The sequence below is a fragment of the Agelaius phoeniceus genome, chromosome 1, assembly GCF_051311805.1.
Source record: "Agelaius phoeniceus isolate bAgePho1 chromosome 1, bAgePho1.hap1, whole genome shotgun sequence".
Lineage (NCBI taxonomy): Eukaryota > Metazoa > Chordata > Aves > Passeriformes > Icteridae > Agelaius > Agelaius phoeniceus.
Genome location: NC_135265.1, coordinates 33,538,774 through 33,556,618, shown reverse-complemented (window position 1 = coordinate 33,556,618; position 17,845 = coordinate 33,538,774). Strand labels below are relative to the sequence as shown.

The following is a 17,845-nucleotide window of genomic DNA, read 5'->3' as shown; positions in this document are numbered from 1 at the left end:
GCATCCTGCTTTGTTGGATCCTGCCACTCTTTAATGAGTGCTAGCTCTCCTGCTAAGAGATAAAGGATATATAGTGTGTTTGCTGGTCATAGCACCCTGATGATATTTTCCTTCAGGCTTTGGTGAGGATCATGCCTGGGCCACCAAAACTCTTCAGTATTTCTATTTGCCATTCTACTCGAAACCAGAGGTGACTCAGTTTGTGTTTCTTTCTCCATAGTTAAACCAATTAATGTCAGCTGGTTTAATAAAATATATTGTTTTATGGACTTATGCATCTCACTACATTATGCAGTTCATGAGGTCACAAAGAGCCAGTCTGATTCAAAGTTACACTGATGCTTTCAATGATTTGACAGAAAAGTGGTGTCTTTTGCTTGATGTGCAGACAGTTCTGTCTTAAGATCTTGATCTACTACATGCTGGCAGACCGACAGATATTTCCAGAGCTAACATTGTGCCTATCAAAACTGAATCCAGGACAACAAACACTGTGTATTTCAGTAACACTTTAGCAATAGTGACTGCAGTTTTGAAAAGGAATAGGCCTCAGGGCACAGTGAAATATCTTTGTTTCAGTGAACAAAGCAAAGCTTTGAGTAGTAAGAGCAGAAAAATGAAAGACAAGCAAGCTCCTGCCAAATGTTTCCCACTCAGGGATGTTATCACTAAGAGATGGGCCTTTCCAAGGTTTTTAGTACAGGCTGTAAAGTGATACCATGTGCCTGTTCTTTTCCTTACTGAAGCTGATAATAAGCTTGTCTCTCTCTTTTCTGTTGCCTGATCATCTTTTGTGAGGTTTCCCTAGCCGAGCAGCAGTTCAGTGCAAACAGACCTGCTCCTGGTGTGGTGTTAGCCCTGTGGTGTACAGTGCACCTGATCCCAGCTCAGGGTTTGATCCCAGCTCAGGAGCTGCTGTTTTGTGCTCCACCCTCTTGGCAGGGAGACTGTGGACGCCTCTTTTAGTGGGTCCCAAGTTGTTTCTGGTGGTCCCCCAGCTTTTGGCTGACTGGTGAGCTGTTGAGCCATGCCAAGAGCTGGACGTGCAGCTCCCTCGGTCAGGCTGCTGAGCCCTGAGCTCAGGCAAGCCCTTGGCAGGACTCCTCCTGAAAGGCACAGGGAGAGAAGAAGAATATTAATCATTTAGGACCTGACTGTGGGCTAGGTTAGACCTGTTAGTTCTGATTCTCAACTGTGATTGAAAGTTGGGTGGAAAAGGTAGTAAGACAGCTGACTAATTACTGTAAAAATACTGCTATTACCAGGTGTATTTTCTATATCACTTGTCATCAAGACTTTTAACATGTCTATCTAGTTTATATACCCAGTAAGTTTGGGTTTTTGGTACAAGTGCAATTTATCACAGATCTCCTTGGGGGGATGGAAACAGTGTCAAGAGTATGCATTTAAAATGAATCATGTCATGTGCAATATTATAGTCAATTTCTGTGGCAGATGTGAGGAAAAGGTGGTATTTTTATATGCACTCATATTTCAGGATGCTGAATGACCTGTTTCTAAATTTAAATAAGATTTTTATAATGTAAGGATTGAATTATCTTGGATATCTATAATGCAAGGATTGACTTATTAGTGAAACAGCAAATATTTGCTTTGCTTCCAGAAGGTCTAATTAGACTTGACATTGAAGCATGTTCTTTGATGTCTTTCTTGGGATGTATTCTACTGGATTGTTTTTGGGGTTTTGTTTTGTGGTTTGTTTTCCATTTCTGTGGTTTTGGAGTTTTTTTGCTTTCTGTTCACTGGAACATACAGGATTTTCTTTCATCAAGTGATGAACATTATAGATGATAAGCAATCTCTCGTTAAATGTAGTATGTTTGTTGTTTGTCTAGCTTTTTCCCTCTCCCTCTCTGTCTGTCTCTCTTGATTAGACAATTAGGAGAGTTTTCTTTGAACTAAATTTTCCTCTTTTAGGTCAGTGACATAGCATGATTAAATTACTACAAAAGCCTCCTTAAGGAGACAGGTTAGAAGGAACTGTTCCTTTGCATCACAGACTGCTTCCAAGTAGCATTTTTTCATGGCTGATGAAAACATCTGCTGAAGAGAAGTTGTGATTTGGGTGAGCACTTATCTGATGGAAGGCAGTTCTGAAGTGTTTCCTGTTATTGTTAGTATCCCTAAGATGTTTGAACCTGTGCTTTCAAAGATAGGTTTAATAACCTATAAGTAAGAGTTGTTTTAAACTGCTTTGTGTTTGTCTCTGCAAGTTTTCTTTAGTAAAGAGAATAGCCAGTAACAGAACAGGATTCATGTGCTTTGACCTTCAGTAGTGTGAATCTTACAGTAATTGAGGAACAGCAAATACCTGCCTTGGAAAGATATCTCCCATAGTTGTATGTGGTGTACCTGTAGCCTATAAATAATTCTTTCCTATTTTGAGCCAGATAAGACACTGGGATAGATTAAAGCTAGCACATTGAACTATAACTGAGAGAGACATGAAAGCAATACTAGGAAAAGACTATTGCTTTGTTTATCCAGGCAGATGTGAGTGAATGTAATTTAATAATAGCTGCAGAGCAAAGGTTTCAGCACAAAGTCTTTGTTAATCCTGTGAAAAGTCACTCAACATTGCTTGTGACTCTGATTTGGATTGCTCAGTTCCATGCTTGCTGTATCCACCTGACTCTCATCAGGCTTTATGTTGTTACTATTCTTCTATCCAAAAAACCTTAATTGACTACAGAATGAGATGTACACTTCCAGTTTTGCTTCTCAAAGTCTCTAGTGTTCCTTCACTGCTGAATCAGCTTTGAAGCAGCTGTTAAGGCTTTGCTTTTCCTCCAGAACCGTGGCAAAAATAATTGCACAATGTTGATTTTTTTTACTGCAGTTATACGTAATTTTTTTCTGAATTTCCCTTCTCTTCTTTTGTGAGGTGTGAAAAATCTTTGATTTTGCTGTAAGCTTATTGTTTTCAGAGTTGTGAGAGATTAAATGATACTGCAAGGCTGCTTTGAACCTGTGCAATCTTGAAGGTTTGAGGACAACCTGGGATGGTACTTCTTTAAAAAAAAAGAATTGTATTCCTGTTTTACATATTATCATATGTTTACATTATCTTTAATTGCTATAGAATGATAAGGCTCTTAGTAGCAGATGATAAGTAGAAATAATGCTGTTTATCATCTTATGGTGTAGAATCTCTGACCAATATTTGATACTCATGTATTTTTAATTCTTCAAAATGCACCTGGTGAGGTCATTTGCAGAGGTACTCTTGCCCTACTTTTGCAGCTGTTGGCTTTATAGAAAAGAATTAGGGCAATACTTAGCACTTGTGAAAATTACTGTCCTAAATTTATTTGGATTTGCCTCAGCCTCACACCTTTGAGTTGTCTTTGTTGAATAGACAAAAGTGGCCCTGTGTGCTCCAGAGAAATGTGGGAACAAATACAGTTCTAAAGCCATCCTGTGGCATGGAAAGGAGCAAATTTTAATGAATCTGAAGCAATTGTATTATGATGACCTTAAAAATCAATTTTAGTTGCAGTCTTTGCTTCATTAGCATAACACTGCTTTTTATGCTTGCTTTAAAGTTGTAATTGCTTTTGTACCTGGTGACCTTAATTTCCACAGGTATTGCAAAATATCATTTGCCCCAGAAAGGCCCAGTCACTACTGCTAAAAGCAGTCAAGTTGGGATGCAGGATCAGTTTTTTCTCACCTTTCCAGAAGAATAAGTGAGTTATTGTTCAAGGGCAGCCACAGTTTTCTTTTTTCTCTTCTAAACTTGAAGAGAATTTTTTAAAAGGAGCTCAAAATTGTTGCTGGAATACACAGCAGTTTTTAGAGAGGATTTGGGGCCATGATAGTTATTCACATACACTTTTTCATGCTCAAATCTGGAAGTCTCAAGGTAATAAGTTAAATTACTGGGAAACACCAATAGAATAAACCACTTCGGAGAGAGGACACATTTTTCACTCCTGAATTCTTCAGGGCTGGTAAGAAAAGCCTTTCATCCAGCCCATGCAGTAACTTATTTGAAGGAATAAAGGAGAATTCAAAAACCCCACTTTAGAAGTAGACTGACAAAATACTTCAGGTATGCTCTACCAGATTTACCTCACCTGTCACCTGCTCCTTGTTCAAGCACCTCTTGTTAGGTAGTGAGTCATCTTCAGCTCATTTGAATTCTGGAAACCTGCCCATCACTCTCTTTTTGATTCCAAAAGGACAAATGACATTGCTGTAGGAGATCTTAAGTACTTTCTTAGTGTCTCTGACGTCAATGTTAGCAAGTGGAGCAGTGCAGTAAAACTGGATCCTTGTAGTCAATCACTTAGGAAGAAGACCTAACATCAGCCCCTGCATAAGACTCCTCAGCACTAGCTCTAGTCAGGTGTTGTGCTTTGAGCACTGGATGCAGTCCTGCAGCACATTTAATCCAAAAGGGATTTGGCTTCCATGTTCCAAGACTGCCCTGCAGTGCAGACCTTGTTCTTAGGGGAGATCTGCAGAGGAAGCCCCCTCTGCTCTGCCCTAAAACATTGGTGTAGCCAAACCTGGAGTTCATTTACACTCCACACCAGAAACAGGATGATAGAAAGATTCCTGTGATTATGTGGCTTCTCTCTGTGCTGAAGTCCAAGAGACCTCTAGGGGTTTTTTTGGGTTATTTGACACTTCTAGGACATCACAACTATTGTGCTGTGTGTTTGAACAAGCAAAGGACATTGTATATTTTAAATTTAGTGTGTCCTGGAGGTATACCCAGTGCTTTTTGCTGCAAAAGTTTCTGGTAGTTTTTGCTGCAAATCAGAGCCTGTTTCTTGCCATGAGCTCTGCCAATCACTGCCAAAATGCCAGATAGTCACCAGTGAAAGATGAAGGTGCTCATTCTCAACTAGAGCAGGGAAGAGAACAGGGATTTATCTGAGCAAAGTGTGTTTGCTCAGAAGCAGAACACTTGCTGCCTAGTTTCAAGGGGGTATCTGAACAATGAATTTACAGGAGGAGTGTTTCTGTTCTTGTAAATACAGACGTTACCATTAAACTCTTTTGCTGAATGGAGCTTGCAAGTAAAGTAGAAAGCTACCCTTTATATTTACTCCACAGTAAAAAACCTGAGATGCTTCTATTCTAACCTGCTTTAAAAAGAAAATGGAAATAAATCTAAACCTGTTGAAGTACTTGTTCTTAATAAAATGCCACACAGATTTATCTTCCAGATAGGACTTCTCCAAAATGCACTGCTCCTAATCTCAGTCATAACTTCAGTCTCAAGTCCATATGTTGGGCCCAAATCACAGAGACCTTGCTTGCCACGTTGCTGTTCTGGGGTTTATTTTGGCCTTCATTGTGCTCACTGTCTTTGTAGCTCTGTGATGGTTCCTGGAATATTTACCAAGCTGACTCATCTTCACTCCTGGAAGAACCCCAGGAGAGCTGATTTCTCACCTCACTTGTGGAGGCTGGGGCTGTAGAACAGATTTGTTCTGGAGGGTACAGAGTACTTCTAACTAGGTAAAGTAAATGCCATTGTGTTTCAGGTGAAAAGAGGGCATGTTGATTGAAATGTTACAGCAAACTACATTGCCAGAAAGCACTGTAGATTGGAAAAGGTTTCTGTTCAGAAGATGGATACTTCAGACTACAGCTGCAGGGAGAGAGGTTTTCTGCTGCAGAGTGCTGTCTTCATCTGAAATATAGCACCTGGTTTTAATTTTGTGTGCTGGTTGGTTTTTCTTGTCTGTGGCTTTTGATGTATTTTTGTTTTGTTTTTAAGGAAAATGAATTCTTAAGATGAACAAAATATTTTACTAGGGATCTGAGACTACTGCTGCTCTCAGAATAGAATTTAAGGCTCTTCAAGGAAAAAATGAATGGCAAACTTCAATAATCACTGATCCCAGCTCAGGACTGTTGTTCACAGTGTAAGTGAGGGAATTGTGAAGTAGTGCCTTCCTGTTTCAGCAATAAAATCTCTCTTCTCTCTGTGGAAACTTCCTTACTTCTATCACTGATTGTTCTTGGACTCTTCCTAATTGTGAATTCATTGCCTGAGGCAATAAAATTTGAAGTGATAGACAATTTATATTTCCACCTCAAGTTTTGGAAAGCATCACTCTTTTGTAATGTCCCCTGTTCGTTTGTGTTTTGGTTTTTTGGGTTTTTTTAAAAAGTATTCAGTTACCATGACAGCTTTTACCCACGTGGGACTCCATTACTGGAGTTCCTGGCATGGCTTGTATTTGCATGTGCTGCAGGGAGCACTGTTATTAAACAGACTGGTAATTATTCTTCCAGTCACTTGCTGAGACAACTGATGTGACAGTAGATAGAGCTTGCTGATTACAGGTAAAAGTGCTCATGCACAGCTCTAGACAGCTAAGTTTTCATGCTCACTAGTTTTAGGAATTACTCTTTTATGTAGAGGGGTTTTTTTCCTTATAACATGAATCCATGCTTAGTTGTTTAAATTATCAAGGAACAGAGAAAAAGAGACATTTATTTAATTACACCATCATTTTTTTGGCGGCATTTTATTGGATGCTTGGCTCTTACTTTGGATCTATTTTGGGCTATTTCATATAGATATTTATGACTTTCTTGTGAGTTTTTATTAATATTTAAAATTAATTTAAATCTGTAAAAAGGTGCTCGATACTGTACTTTGTCCTCTGAATAAATAGCAACAATTAAAATGTTTTTAGGATTCAAAATTTATATTATTCCTTTTTGAGACTTTCAAATTTATCTTAAAGTGGTCGTTCAATTTATTTCTTATAAAATATAGTTATGTGCTCAGCTTGTGTTAACCAAAGGCTTTATTATAACTCATGCTAGAATGTGGCAGCAAGAGACAGCATCTGACAACTTCTTGGCTTTTTTTTTTTCTTTTCCTTTTTAGGAGCTTCCGTGGGGTACAGATCATGCCACTGGACTGCATTTGGATAAAGGATGAGTTTGGTGTTTCATTGAGGAGTCTTCCAACACATTTTCCAAATTACCTTTTAATGGTGTTCTAAGTGAGCTTATGTGACACAAATAGTATTGGATCATGAGTGAAGAAAAAAACTTTGGTGCATCCCAGAAGATGTTGTCTCCTTCAAGAAGTACTAGCAGCTGCTCCTCCAAGCAGGGAAGTCGACAGGTACTTTTTTCACCAAGCTGAAAGCATTGCTAAGAGTGGCTGTGTTTTTCTTGGATACCTGCAAATCTCTTAAACCTTGTTTTCCTGATGCTTGTTTTATTTCATCACTTTTTTGCTTTCCTCTCTCTTTTTTTGTTGATAGCATCTTGTTTTGAGTCAAATACATTAAACACATATTACTGAATAGCAGGCATGTGTAAAACTGGAATGCTTACAGTGAATTTTGATTTCTATCTTATTGTATGTATGGTGTCTTTATAGTAAAATAGAGCTGCTGTTGCATCTTGGTCTCAGTGGTTTGATCCTGAAATACCAAATCTTTTCTGTTAGGCAGTACTTTTGTGGTAGAATATTGTATAACTGCTCTGTTTTTTATTTCAAGTTTCCAAGGAAAGGTGTGCATGGATGTGTGAAAGATAATTCATTTTTCATGAACCTGACACAGGGCTTCTTTGAATGCCCACTTGTGCTGGGTGTTGCTGTAGAGCTGCAGATAGCAAAATGAGCATTTGTGTAACATGATGCTTCTGCGTGCCAAATGTCAAGGTTGCTTTGTTTCCTGCTAAGAAGGTTGCTTCTGTTTTCTGTAAACCTCTCAGTTTTAAAAGACCTATCTGCAAGTGTTTGCACCTGACAGGTGAGGCTGCTGAAGAAGGCTTCATTTGTGGGCAAGAAATGCTGACCTGCAGCTGCACTGAGAATCAAACTTAAATGTGCTCAATCCATGTTTGCAGAGTCATGAGCAAAGTGCTCAGCATAAACTTTTATCTGTACAAGTGCTGGCTTAGTGGAGCTCTTGGAAGCTGCCTCAGGCAGATATTTTAATTGGAATTGAGCATCCCAATCCCCCAAAAGCTTTGGAGCCCTCAGCTGTGTTTTGAAGCAGCACCTGCTCTTCTAGGACTTCTGGCCCTGCTCATACAGTTGGCAAGGCAGACAAATGTCTGAACAATTTATGACTTTTAAAGTGCTGCACTTGTGAGAAATGCTGTGCATTACTGAACAATAAAATCCTTCCTCTCAGGATGTCTTTTTTGTTTTTCTGCAATACTATTTTTTATATCCTCCATATGAGATTACCTTTGAAAAGTATATTTTAAAAGATTTGTATTGTCTGTTCAACAGTTCGTGTCTATCAAGTGTTATCATTTATTATTTAAATAATAGGATTTACATGAGTATGACTAAATTCACTGCTGTCTAGTACAGCCAATATAAGGAACCATAATAATGCCATTTATTTGCCCTTTCCATCTGTGTATTAGTTTAAATGACAATACTTTAGGTGTTCCATTAAGACAACAACAACCATCTAAAGTTGTATGAAATGGTTAAGAATCCCCTAATCAAAAAAGGACCACATGTACAATAACCTTCAGGAGCTTTTGCTCATTTGTTTGGATTTGTTTTGGTGTTTGTTTCAAAATCCTGGTAGAATAGTGGGATGTAACACTGTTACTGATACTTTTTTTATTAATAGTATCCTGAAAGTTTAAATGATGTTGCCAGGTGCTGTGCAGGTTAGGGAGTGACATGCTATGATTTTGATATTCTTGTCTTCATGTTCCAGCTCCATGGAGGGCTCCTTATTCCTCCTTCAAACACTTGCATCCCTTGTGCTCATGGCTCGTGGGTTAGTGACAGATCTTCCTGAGGGTGCTTTTCTCTGTGCTGCTGCTCTGATGCAGTACTTCTTTGAATCTGATTAAGCAGAAAGAAGATCTGAAAATAGTGGGGGGAAGAAGAGTTGAAGCAGGGTGAAATTTGCCCCAAAAAATAGCAGGATCTGAATTCTGAGCCTCTCTGGATTTGCTACACACAGACTTTATTGCTGGTGTGTGCCAGCACCAAACAGGTGACCTGAGGCTGGGATATGGAAGCACAGTAGTGCCAGGCTGCTGTGTCTGCTGAAGTTTAGTTCCATGGTAGAGGGCTGTTTGTGGGGAGCATGACTCCTGTGATGCAGAAAGGAGTTGGCTTAAGCAGGGCTGCAGGACTTTGAGGGATCCACTCCTTCCTTTGCTGCATTTGGTGCCCGTTTCCTGCCCAACTGCTGTGTGAACTGAACAGGTGAACACTTAATCCTCTTCCACTAAATTCACCTTCACTTTGAAGCCCTGTGGAAAGTTGGAGGCTACTGCCACTTCCCACCTCTTTGCTTTACTGTTCCCCTCTCCTTCAGTTATGGAAAGGGATCTCTTCCACAGAGACACAACTCAAATTCAGTTTTGTGAGGAAAGAAAACTGGTGTTGACCTTCCTTAAATTTAAATTGACCTGTGATCAAAAGAAGGTATTTTGTGCTAGTTATTTTTAAATCTAATATGTTAAAACTAACTTTTAAAATATATCCACCAGGGAAAAACTTTGTGACAGGAGAACTGTTTTAAAAAACCTCATGTTCCATAAAAGAAAACGAAATAATTTCTGCCAATTTTATGAACCGTAACAAATGCCTTAGTTGCAGCTGATGCCAACCCTTATCTTCCACAAAGTAGGTTTCTATTTTTGGCAGTTTAAAATATTTGGTCCAACTGACTGCATTTTGCACTGAAAGAGAGTGTGACACTGTCATCTGTTTCCTTCAGGGAGCTGCAACTGCAAGCATCAGTCTGGGAGCCATTCAGAATCATTACTTCATACTTTCCCCTGAAATAATTTGCCTTAAGGAGCAGTATGGTGCAGAATGTTGCAGAAAATGAGAAGGCTTTTATTATATTAAACTAAGAAAATGAATACATTTACCTACTAATGGACATATCTCTGAAGACCAAAATCTATGGGTTTTTTCCTCAGCCATAGACTGAGTATGCACCAAGGAACGTGTACAGGGGAACTTTTCAGTGCCTATCTGAAATGAGCACCTCTAGACCTGAGAAAAGTAAAGATTTTGTTCCTCCCTTAGCCTCAGGTGAAATGTCTTCCTGGGCAGCAAATACAGTGTTGATAATTTTGGGTAGATTTTGGCCCAGATAATGATGCAAAAATCTTTTGTAGCATCATAGTCTTAAAACACAACCAATCTAGACAGGAGACTTATGCTAGAATTGTTAATGCCATTCATCTGGGAGTTTTGGGGGTTTTTTTGGGGGGTGCTGTTGTTTTTTTTTCAAGTTAGTGCCATGTTTTGGGCTATCTCTTTCAGTTCCCTATTGTGGGGTAAGAATAAGCAAAAGGGAGTATAATTTGAATGCTTTCAGGAAATCCTTTGTCTCCAGTTTGCTCCTCTGCTGTTTCAGAGGGATGAGTAGAGATGATAATCGACCAGCCTGATTCATTTGCCTTCATTTTAGAGAGTAAGCAGTTTTCTTTCACTTCTGCAGCTGCTCCCAGGAATAGCCAGCTGATGCTTTTTCCTCATTCAGTGAGGTGTCAGATCTCTCACAATACAAAAAAACCTGGTCAAGATCTGTAGGGTCTGGTGGAAAAGCAAAACCAGTCACAGCAGCAGTGTTTTTGAAAAATGTGAGAGTTTGTTCAGGTGGGAAAGGTTGGATTCATCTGGAAGGATGTATATGGAAGAGGACCAGGTTCTCTTAATCCATCATGCCACCTCACATGTATCCAGCAGGTCCCCAAACTGTTAATTCTGTGAGCTTTTAAGAGGATCCATTTCTATTTCAACTCAGCCACCTTTATGTACAGCTGACAATTGAAGTGTGAGGTTCCCAGGGTAGAGAGATGAGTAGCAGACTTGCCTTCTACCTGAGATTTGGCAGGATGTCAAGCCTGCTTGAGGGGAAGCAGTGCTTCCACTTCAGATTTTCTTCCCATTTTCACACCTTTTATTTGAGAAGGCACACTCTAGGATACATTGCTCACCTGGAGAACTGTAATAAATATGATTTTCCTGCAGGAATGTGAGAGACACCTTGTGTCTGGACTGCAGGAGAGGTTCAGGCAAAATTGGAGTTCTAATGCAGGGAACATTGTATTCTGTACTAAAAAGAATTTTTAAAAATTTGTATTCTGATCAAAACTATTAACACTGTGTTTATTCCAGATGAGTGTAATTGGCTGAGCTATTTCTTAGCTGATTCTTTTCACCTCACCCATGCAGTATCATGGGTCTGTCTCATTTCAGGAGTCCCTTTCTTTCTAAGCTTATCCTTAAGAAAGATGAGGCTCCATGGTGACTCATTGCAGCCTTTTTGAGTACTTAATGGAACATATAAAAAAGACTGAGAAGGATTTTTTACATAGTGATAGGACAGACAGGATTGGTCTTGAACTGAAAGAAGGGAGATTTAGATTAGCTGTTAGGAGATTTTTACTGTGAAAGTTGTGAGACCACTGAAGGCTGCTCAGAGAACTTGTGGATGCCCCAGCCCTGGAAGTGTTCAGTGCCAGGCTGGATGGGGCTCTGAGCAACCTGATCTAGAGGAAGGTGTCCCTGCCCATGGCAGGGAGGTTGGAACTGGGTGATCTTGTAAGGTCCCTTCCAAACCAAGATGATCGATGATGCTGTAAAAGTTCCTTGATTGAGATGAAATTTCTGCTTGTCTCCTGCAATCAATGATATACTGTGTTTATGCCTAACCAAACTCTGTGAAAACTTGATCCCAAAACTGGAGAAAGTTCTTTCATTAGGTACAACACTAGAATATTGAAAAAGATCCACTGTTCACCACTACCAGATTAATTCTCAGTGCTTGGGTACTGCAGTTTAATATATTTTGGCATGACAAGAGAAATAGTTTGCTTGGTATTTGGGCAAAGCAGCTTCTAAGTTTTTCTGGCTACTTTCAAGAAGAAAGAAACAGAACCACTAACACAACATTTTTCTTAATCTCACAGCTGTAGCTGTTAGTTCTTAATTAGAATTATATGACAAAATGTATTCCCTCATAAAAATTTTGGTTAGGACAACTGCACTTGTGACATGTGTTGAGGTAGTACAACATCACTGGATGGTCTGTAGGGTGTTGGTTGACAGGAGCTGCCCAGCCCCACATTTCCACTGCTTGTGGCTCATTGTGGGTGAGTGTTGGCAGACTAAACTCCAAGCAGGAAAGCAGAGAAGCTTACCAGTTTGTTCTATTAAATGAGGCACAAGGAAAATAACAGAAATAATGGAGTGCCACCAATAGTGTGGTGGAATTATTAGATACCTTTTCAAAGTTGACTTCCTTGTAATGCCTTATTACACAAGTAATGAGCATATTACCTGATGTCATTTTTTTCCTGGGTTTATAGAGATGAATTTTAAGGATTCTGAAGATTGATAAATTAGGACAGCTAGCACACTTGCTGATTTTTTTTAAATTTCATTTCATTTTTCTTTTTAAGTTTTTGGTTTGTCTTTTTTTGAGGCAGCCAAGCTCTTTTTGGGAATACTTCCCTATGTATCTTACAGGGAGCACCATGAGTACTTACCTACCTAGAATAGTTCTCTTCTCCCTAATGCACTTCATACTAGTCCTTTTTTCTTATTATACTCTATGCATTAAAGTATTCTTTCTCTCTTTCAAATCTAAGGGGATGGTACTAGCACATACCATTTCCTCTCAGTTATTTATAATGCTGCATCTGCCAAGTCCTGGCAATAAATAATTCATGAGATCTCTCATCAGAAACCTTGAAACTCATGTTACTCATTGTCATTTGTAGTTGTTCCATAAATAAAAGCAATAAAAATACTGTGAGATTTAGACTCTTCTGGTTTGTTGCTGTAGGGTCTTTCATTTAAGAGTTCCTGGCTTTTAATTAGTTTTATCTGATGAAGGGTGACTTCTGTTTTTCTTGTAGTTTCCCTTTATGTCATATTCCTCACGGTACTTCCCTGGCTTTTTATATTGTTTTTAGTTTAGTTTGATTTTTTTTTTTTCCTTAGGAAGGCTGCAATTCACAGCAATTTGAAAACCAAAAACCTTGAGTTACTGAGTATAGACAAAAGAGTTTTATAGAGAAAAGATCTTCATTTTTAGTGTCTTATTTTTTGCTTCATAACCTACAAACCCTATCCTTTTAACGTAGGGCATTTTCTGTCTCTGATGACAAAAGGTTTTTGCTAAATTGTGACTATGCTATGGTCATGCACTGTGTGTATGTACATGCAGGAAAAGATACATATAAAATTCAATGAAGGATGATGTCATAAAAATTATGTTTTGTTTAGTGGTATTGTTTCTATCAAAATTAAAAAGAACCTTATCTCTGATGATACATAACGAAATGTCGAGATGGAACCTTGGTTATATTTCAATGTCAATTGGGTTTTGTCTTTTTTTCTTATAGCCTTCTTCTTCTTGACTCTCTCTTAAAAATTCAGTTATTTGGAAGAAATAAGATCTACATTTGGATTTTCTGTTTAAGCAGGACAGCTGGGAAATTGTAGAAGGACTCCGGGGAGCAATGAATTGTACCCAGGAGCCACAGAAGCAGGAGGGCTGCTTGCTGAAAAAGAGGAAATGGCCTCTGAAAGGCTGGCACAAGGTAGGAAAGGAATGTGCATCTGAAAGCTTGAGTGGGACTTATTTGGTGTGGTTTTGTGACAAAAAGGTTACATAAAAGCAGAGAATGTGTTCCCCAGAGAAATGGAAGCAGAGAGGATGTGTTTGTGCTATTTTTATGATTGTGGCTTTTTCTTTTTGTGTGTGTTTTGTTTGGTTTTAATTCTCTACATTTCTGTTACAGAGATACTTCTTTTTGGACAGAGGGATTTTGAAGTATTCTAAATGCCGAGCTGATGTAAGTGATCTGAAACCTTTTAAGGCCATTACAAAGTAACCAGTATCCAAAATAACAAAAATTCCCTACTGTTGGCAATGACAAATAGAGTTTTCAGTAGTTCTAAACAGTAGGTTGAGAGGGGAAGAAATGCTGATTTCAGCAGGTAATATTTATCCTTTTGCTTTCATCTGGAGTGATTGTGGGTTTTTTACCTTTTACTTTTTTGCAGATAGAGAGAGGAAAACTTCATGGCTGTATTGATGTTGGACTTTCTGTCATGTCTGTAAAGAAATCAACAAAATGTATAGATTTGGATACAGAGGAGCAGATATACCACCTGAAGGTAGGTCTTCAAGATTGTTGTAACCTTGCTCCCAAACTACTGCCATTAGCTGTGTAGGTTGGAGCACTTTTTTTTAATAGCAAGAGGTTTCTCAATTGCACTAATAATTTTTTAGTCTCATCAGATTAGTTTGCACTTAATAACAGAAGAGGTCTTATTGCACTGTTTTAGGGCCCAGAATCAGTAACCCTGTTCTGAACAGAAGCCTCATGTTTAGCAGTGCTTTTTTCATTTCTTGCATAAGTGCTTTTATTTTCAGTACCTTCATCCTTGTCTTATCTATAAGACGTGTTTTCTGTGGTCAAGTATGAGGATTTATACATGCAGAATAAATTGTTTTGAAACACATCAAGAAAATCAAATTTCTGTTTGTAATTAATTAAACACTGACCTAGCTTTAACTATGGCAATTAAGAAATGATAAATGCGAGGGGCTTTATTCAAATTTTAAGGGTTTTTTTAATCTGTAAGTTGCTCTAGTATTGTGTTCTGTATTGGAAGGCATAATTACTCACTGTAGTTTCTTTTTTCCTTGACTTGATCTTGTGATTGATTTTCTGTCATGCCTAAGCTCATATAATGTGCATTTTGGTAGGAGCATCCTTAGAAAAACTTCCCTGATACTTTGCCAGTAAAGGTCAGCCAGGCTAGCTGTCTAATGAGCAAAAAATTCCATAATTTCTTTGTTAGTTATTTCGAATGTGAATGTCATCCACCCTGAAATTTTTTTGCAGGTGAAGTCCCAGGAGCTGTTTGATGAATGGGTGGCAAAGCTTCGGCACCACAGAATGTACCGCCAGAATGAGATCTCCATGTTTCCTCACGACGCCAATAACATTTTCTTCCCCGTGTCTACTACCACGGACTCTGTCCCAGGTTTCTGTGATTCTGCACCAAGCAGAAAGGTAATAGTTTTTATGTATAAATAATGAGCTTCCATAAGGAATTAAATTAGTCTCATTTGTGTTCATTAAATAAAGAGCGTCATGGAAGTTGTTGGTGGCACTTAAGTTACATTGTAAAATGTCAAGAGGAAAATTTATTATTTATTGATTTACACCTGAGCAGTTTCCTTTATGATGTTGTTAAATTTTTAGTAGTTTTTCACTATTTTAATCTAGTAAATTGTGCTTTCACAGTGAATTTCAAAACTGTACATTGAGTTAGATTCCTCATAATTTTTGGGACATATATCAGTATTTGTCTGATATATGCTGGTGAATATTAGTCACAGAAGAATACTCAGCTAGGTATTTTTTTCCTTTTAGCATTTTGCTGTATATCCTTCTTATGAACCCTCTCTCCTTTTACATGAATGAAGCTGACTACTTAACTAAGGAGTATGTAGGAATTATACACGAACTCACTATTATACAAGAAATTATATATACAAGGAATATATATTATACATATGTTATATTATTTATATATTTATATTATATAATAGATAATATTTTATATAATCATATACATTAATATTTTTATTTATATATTTATATTATGTGAATTTATATAATATATAATATATTTTAATATATTATATATACAAGGAATTATACAGGAAGACCACTATTTATATTTTAACTGAGGCAGAAGCTTTACTCAAACCAATCCAAGGGCTGGGCTGTGGGTGGATATGGGGTCTGGATGGGTCCAGTCAGCAGTGTACTTCTGTTTTTGTAAAGTCTGTGTATTAGTTTCACAAATGGCCTGACAAATGCTCAGTCCAACCCCATAAATGGCCTCTTTGCAGTTTCATGGAAGATGGTGTGTGTTCTGTGCCTGAACACAGCCTCTGTGCCTTCAGCTGTCTGTACATTGGCTGGCTGACCTTCACCCAAAGCAGCTCTTCTGCTCCAGTGTAGAATCACTGGTTGCTTTTGAGAATAAAAAAAAAACCCAAACTGCTCTGTGTTACTACAACTGAGATGTAGTAACTGTTTCTGTCAGCTCCAGAATGACTCTGGAGCAGCAATGCCCTTCTTGTTCTCCTTCTGCCCAAGGCTTGCTTTTCCCTGGTGTAATTACTTTATGGTCTGAGCAGGCTCGTTCCCCAATACCCGCAGTTCCTCGCTTTATCCTGTGACTGAGAATGAGTTGTAGCAAACACAGACGTGTGTCTGAACAGCTTTTTGCTGGTGGTGGAGCAGGAGGGGGTCTGTGTGAGTGGGCAGCTGAAGGAACAATAACTCACCCTGCAGAGAATTGTCTGCAGCACCTCGTGTGCCAGCAGCAGCTCCAGGGCTCTGACAGCCTGCTCTCCTGACAGCCTGCTCTCCTGAGGCACTGCCTGCAAGGGAAGGGCAAGCCTCCTGTGGACATTCAGTTGTTTTCTCCTGAAAGACAGCAGGGATAGAAGGGGAGCAGAATATCAAGGGCAGAAGTGGAACATTGCAAAGTCCGTGGTATATTTATGCTAGTGCCCTCAAAAAAAAAAAAAACAAACCCAAAAACCCAAACCAAAGAAACCTATGTGATCAGCATATCTAAAATCTATTGCTTACTGTCAGGAAACTAACCATTTCTTCTTTGGCATGAAAGACTTTAATTCAGACTATTAATCCAGATTTGCACTGCAAAGAAGCCCTACTTATTTTCATGTGAAAAATAGAAGGGGATAGTTCTTAAGCTGCAGTTAATCACCTTAGCTGTGCTCAAGCTAAATGGAAGTCTGCCAATTTACACCAGCCTTAGCTTGGTGTTAGTTGATATCACTCCAGCACTTAGGTTATTTTGAGAAATAGATATATCAAGTGAAATTTGAGTTGCATTTTATTTGCTTTTAGCAGCACCTGATTGGTTTCCACATTTTTTTATTGTTGTTGAGAGACAGGTGTAGTTATCTATGCATTTTTATGTGGAATTCCTGGATTCTAAAGCTTAACTGTGCTGATCCAAAGCAAAACTATGAAAACTGGAGCTACACAAGCTCTCTCTTGTCTGCTTCTTGGTAATCCCTACTTCCTTCTTTCCTCATGCTCACCTCACTTATGTATTTGAGTTCTGGAAAAACTGGTTAGGTGAGGCCAATTAATGAAGAGATAAATGTGAAATTGGTTCACAAAATGCCAATATAATTGCCCATCATTAAATTCAGTTTACTTGTGCTTTCAAAGGTGCTGAGATTATTATTTGGGTATATATGTGTGTATGTATGTGTATGTCTAAATATATGACTAAAGCTGGGACAGCTTTATGTAGGAATAAGCCAGCTAAGCTGCATTGATTAATTTAAAAACAAGTGTGCTCACTGATGCTTACTGCTATTGCATACTGACAGAACACCAAATGACATCACATGGATGGTGCATTTTATTTTATTCTGAAACTCAGGTTGGTGGTTATGCTGTAAACTTGAAAAGGCCAACTAAGGAAGCTGCAGCTGAGTGAGATGTAGATGAAGTTTCTTATTAATAGATTTAAAATTAGTACTACTGGAGTTCTGATATAAGGTGAGCAGGAGGTTGTAATGAAGTTTGTAAATTGTATGCTTCAGAGAAGAGCCAAACAATTTAGTCAGCTTTTCTCATAACCATAAGTAAAATGGCTGTGTAAAGGCACTAGGATGAAACAGTTTAAAACTGATTATTAACAAGATGTTGACAAAGCATGTGATTTGTGCATCTTCTTACCTGGGTTTTATTGAAAATGAAAGGTTTAGTAAGATGTACAAATAATTAGGTATTTGAATGGCTATTATTTCTA

The 17,845-nt window shown here is 38.4% G+C and overlaps 1 protein-coding gene across 5 annotated transcripts in view; it reads left to right on the top strand.

The window, feature by feature from the left end:
- Nucleotides 1-17,845, top strand: part of OSBPL3 (oxysterol binding protein like 3) — an 86,797-nt gene that overhangs the window by 34,182 nt on the left and 34,770 nt on the right. For 3 of the 5 annotated variants that reach the window (XM_077176161.1, XM_077176157.1, XM_077176165.1), the window contains 5 exons: nucleotides 6,884-7,126; nucleotides 13,441-13,560; nucleotides 13,762-13,815; nucleotides 14,027-14,140; nucleotides 14,875-15,045. In XM_077176161.1, the coding sequence (XP_077032276.1) occupies nucleotides 7,034-7,126; nucleotides 13,441-13,560; nucleotides 13,762-13,815; nucleotides 14,027-14,140; nucleotides 14,875-15,045 (552 nt within the window). In that variant the 5' untranslated portion in view covers nucleotides 6,884-7,033. The remainder of the gene's footprint in view (nucleotides 1-6,883; nucleotides 7,127-13,440; nucleotides 13,561-13,761; nucleotides 13,816-14,026; nucleotides 14,141-14,874; nucleotides 15,046-17,845) is intronic. The other 2 variants (XM_077176172.1, XM_054634504.2) reach the window with 1 other exon arrangement.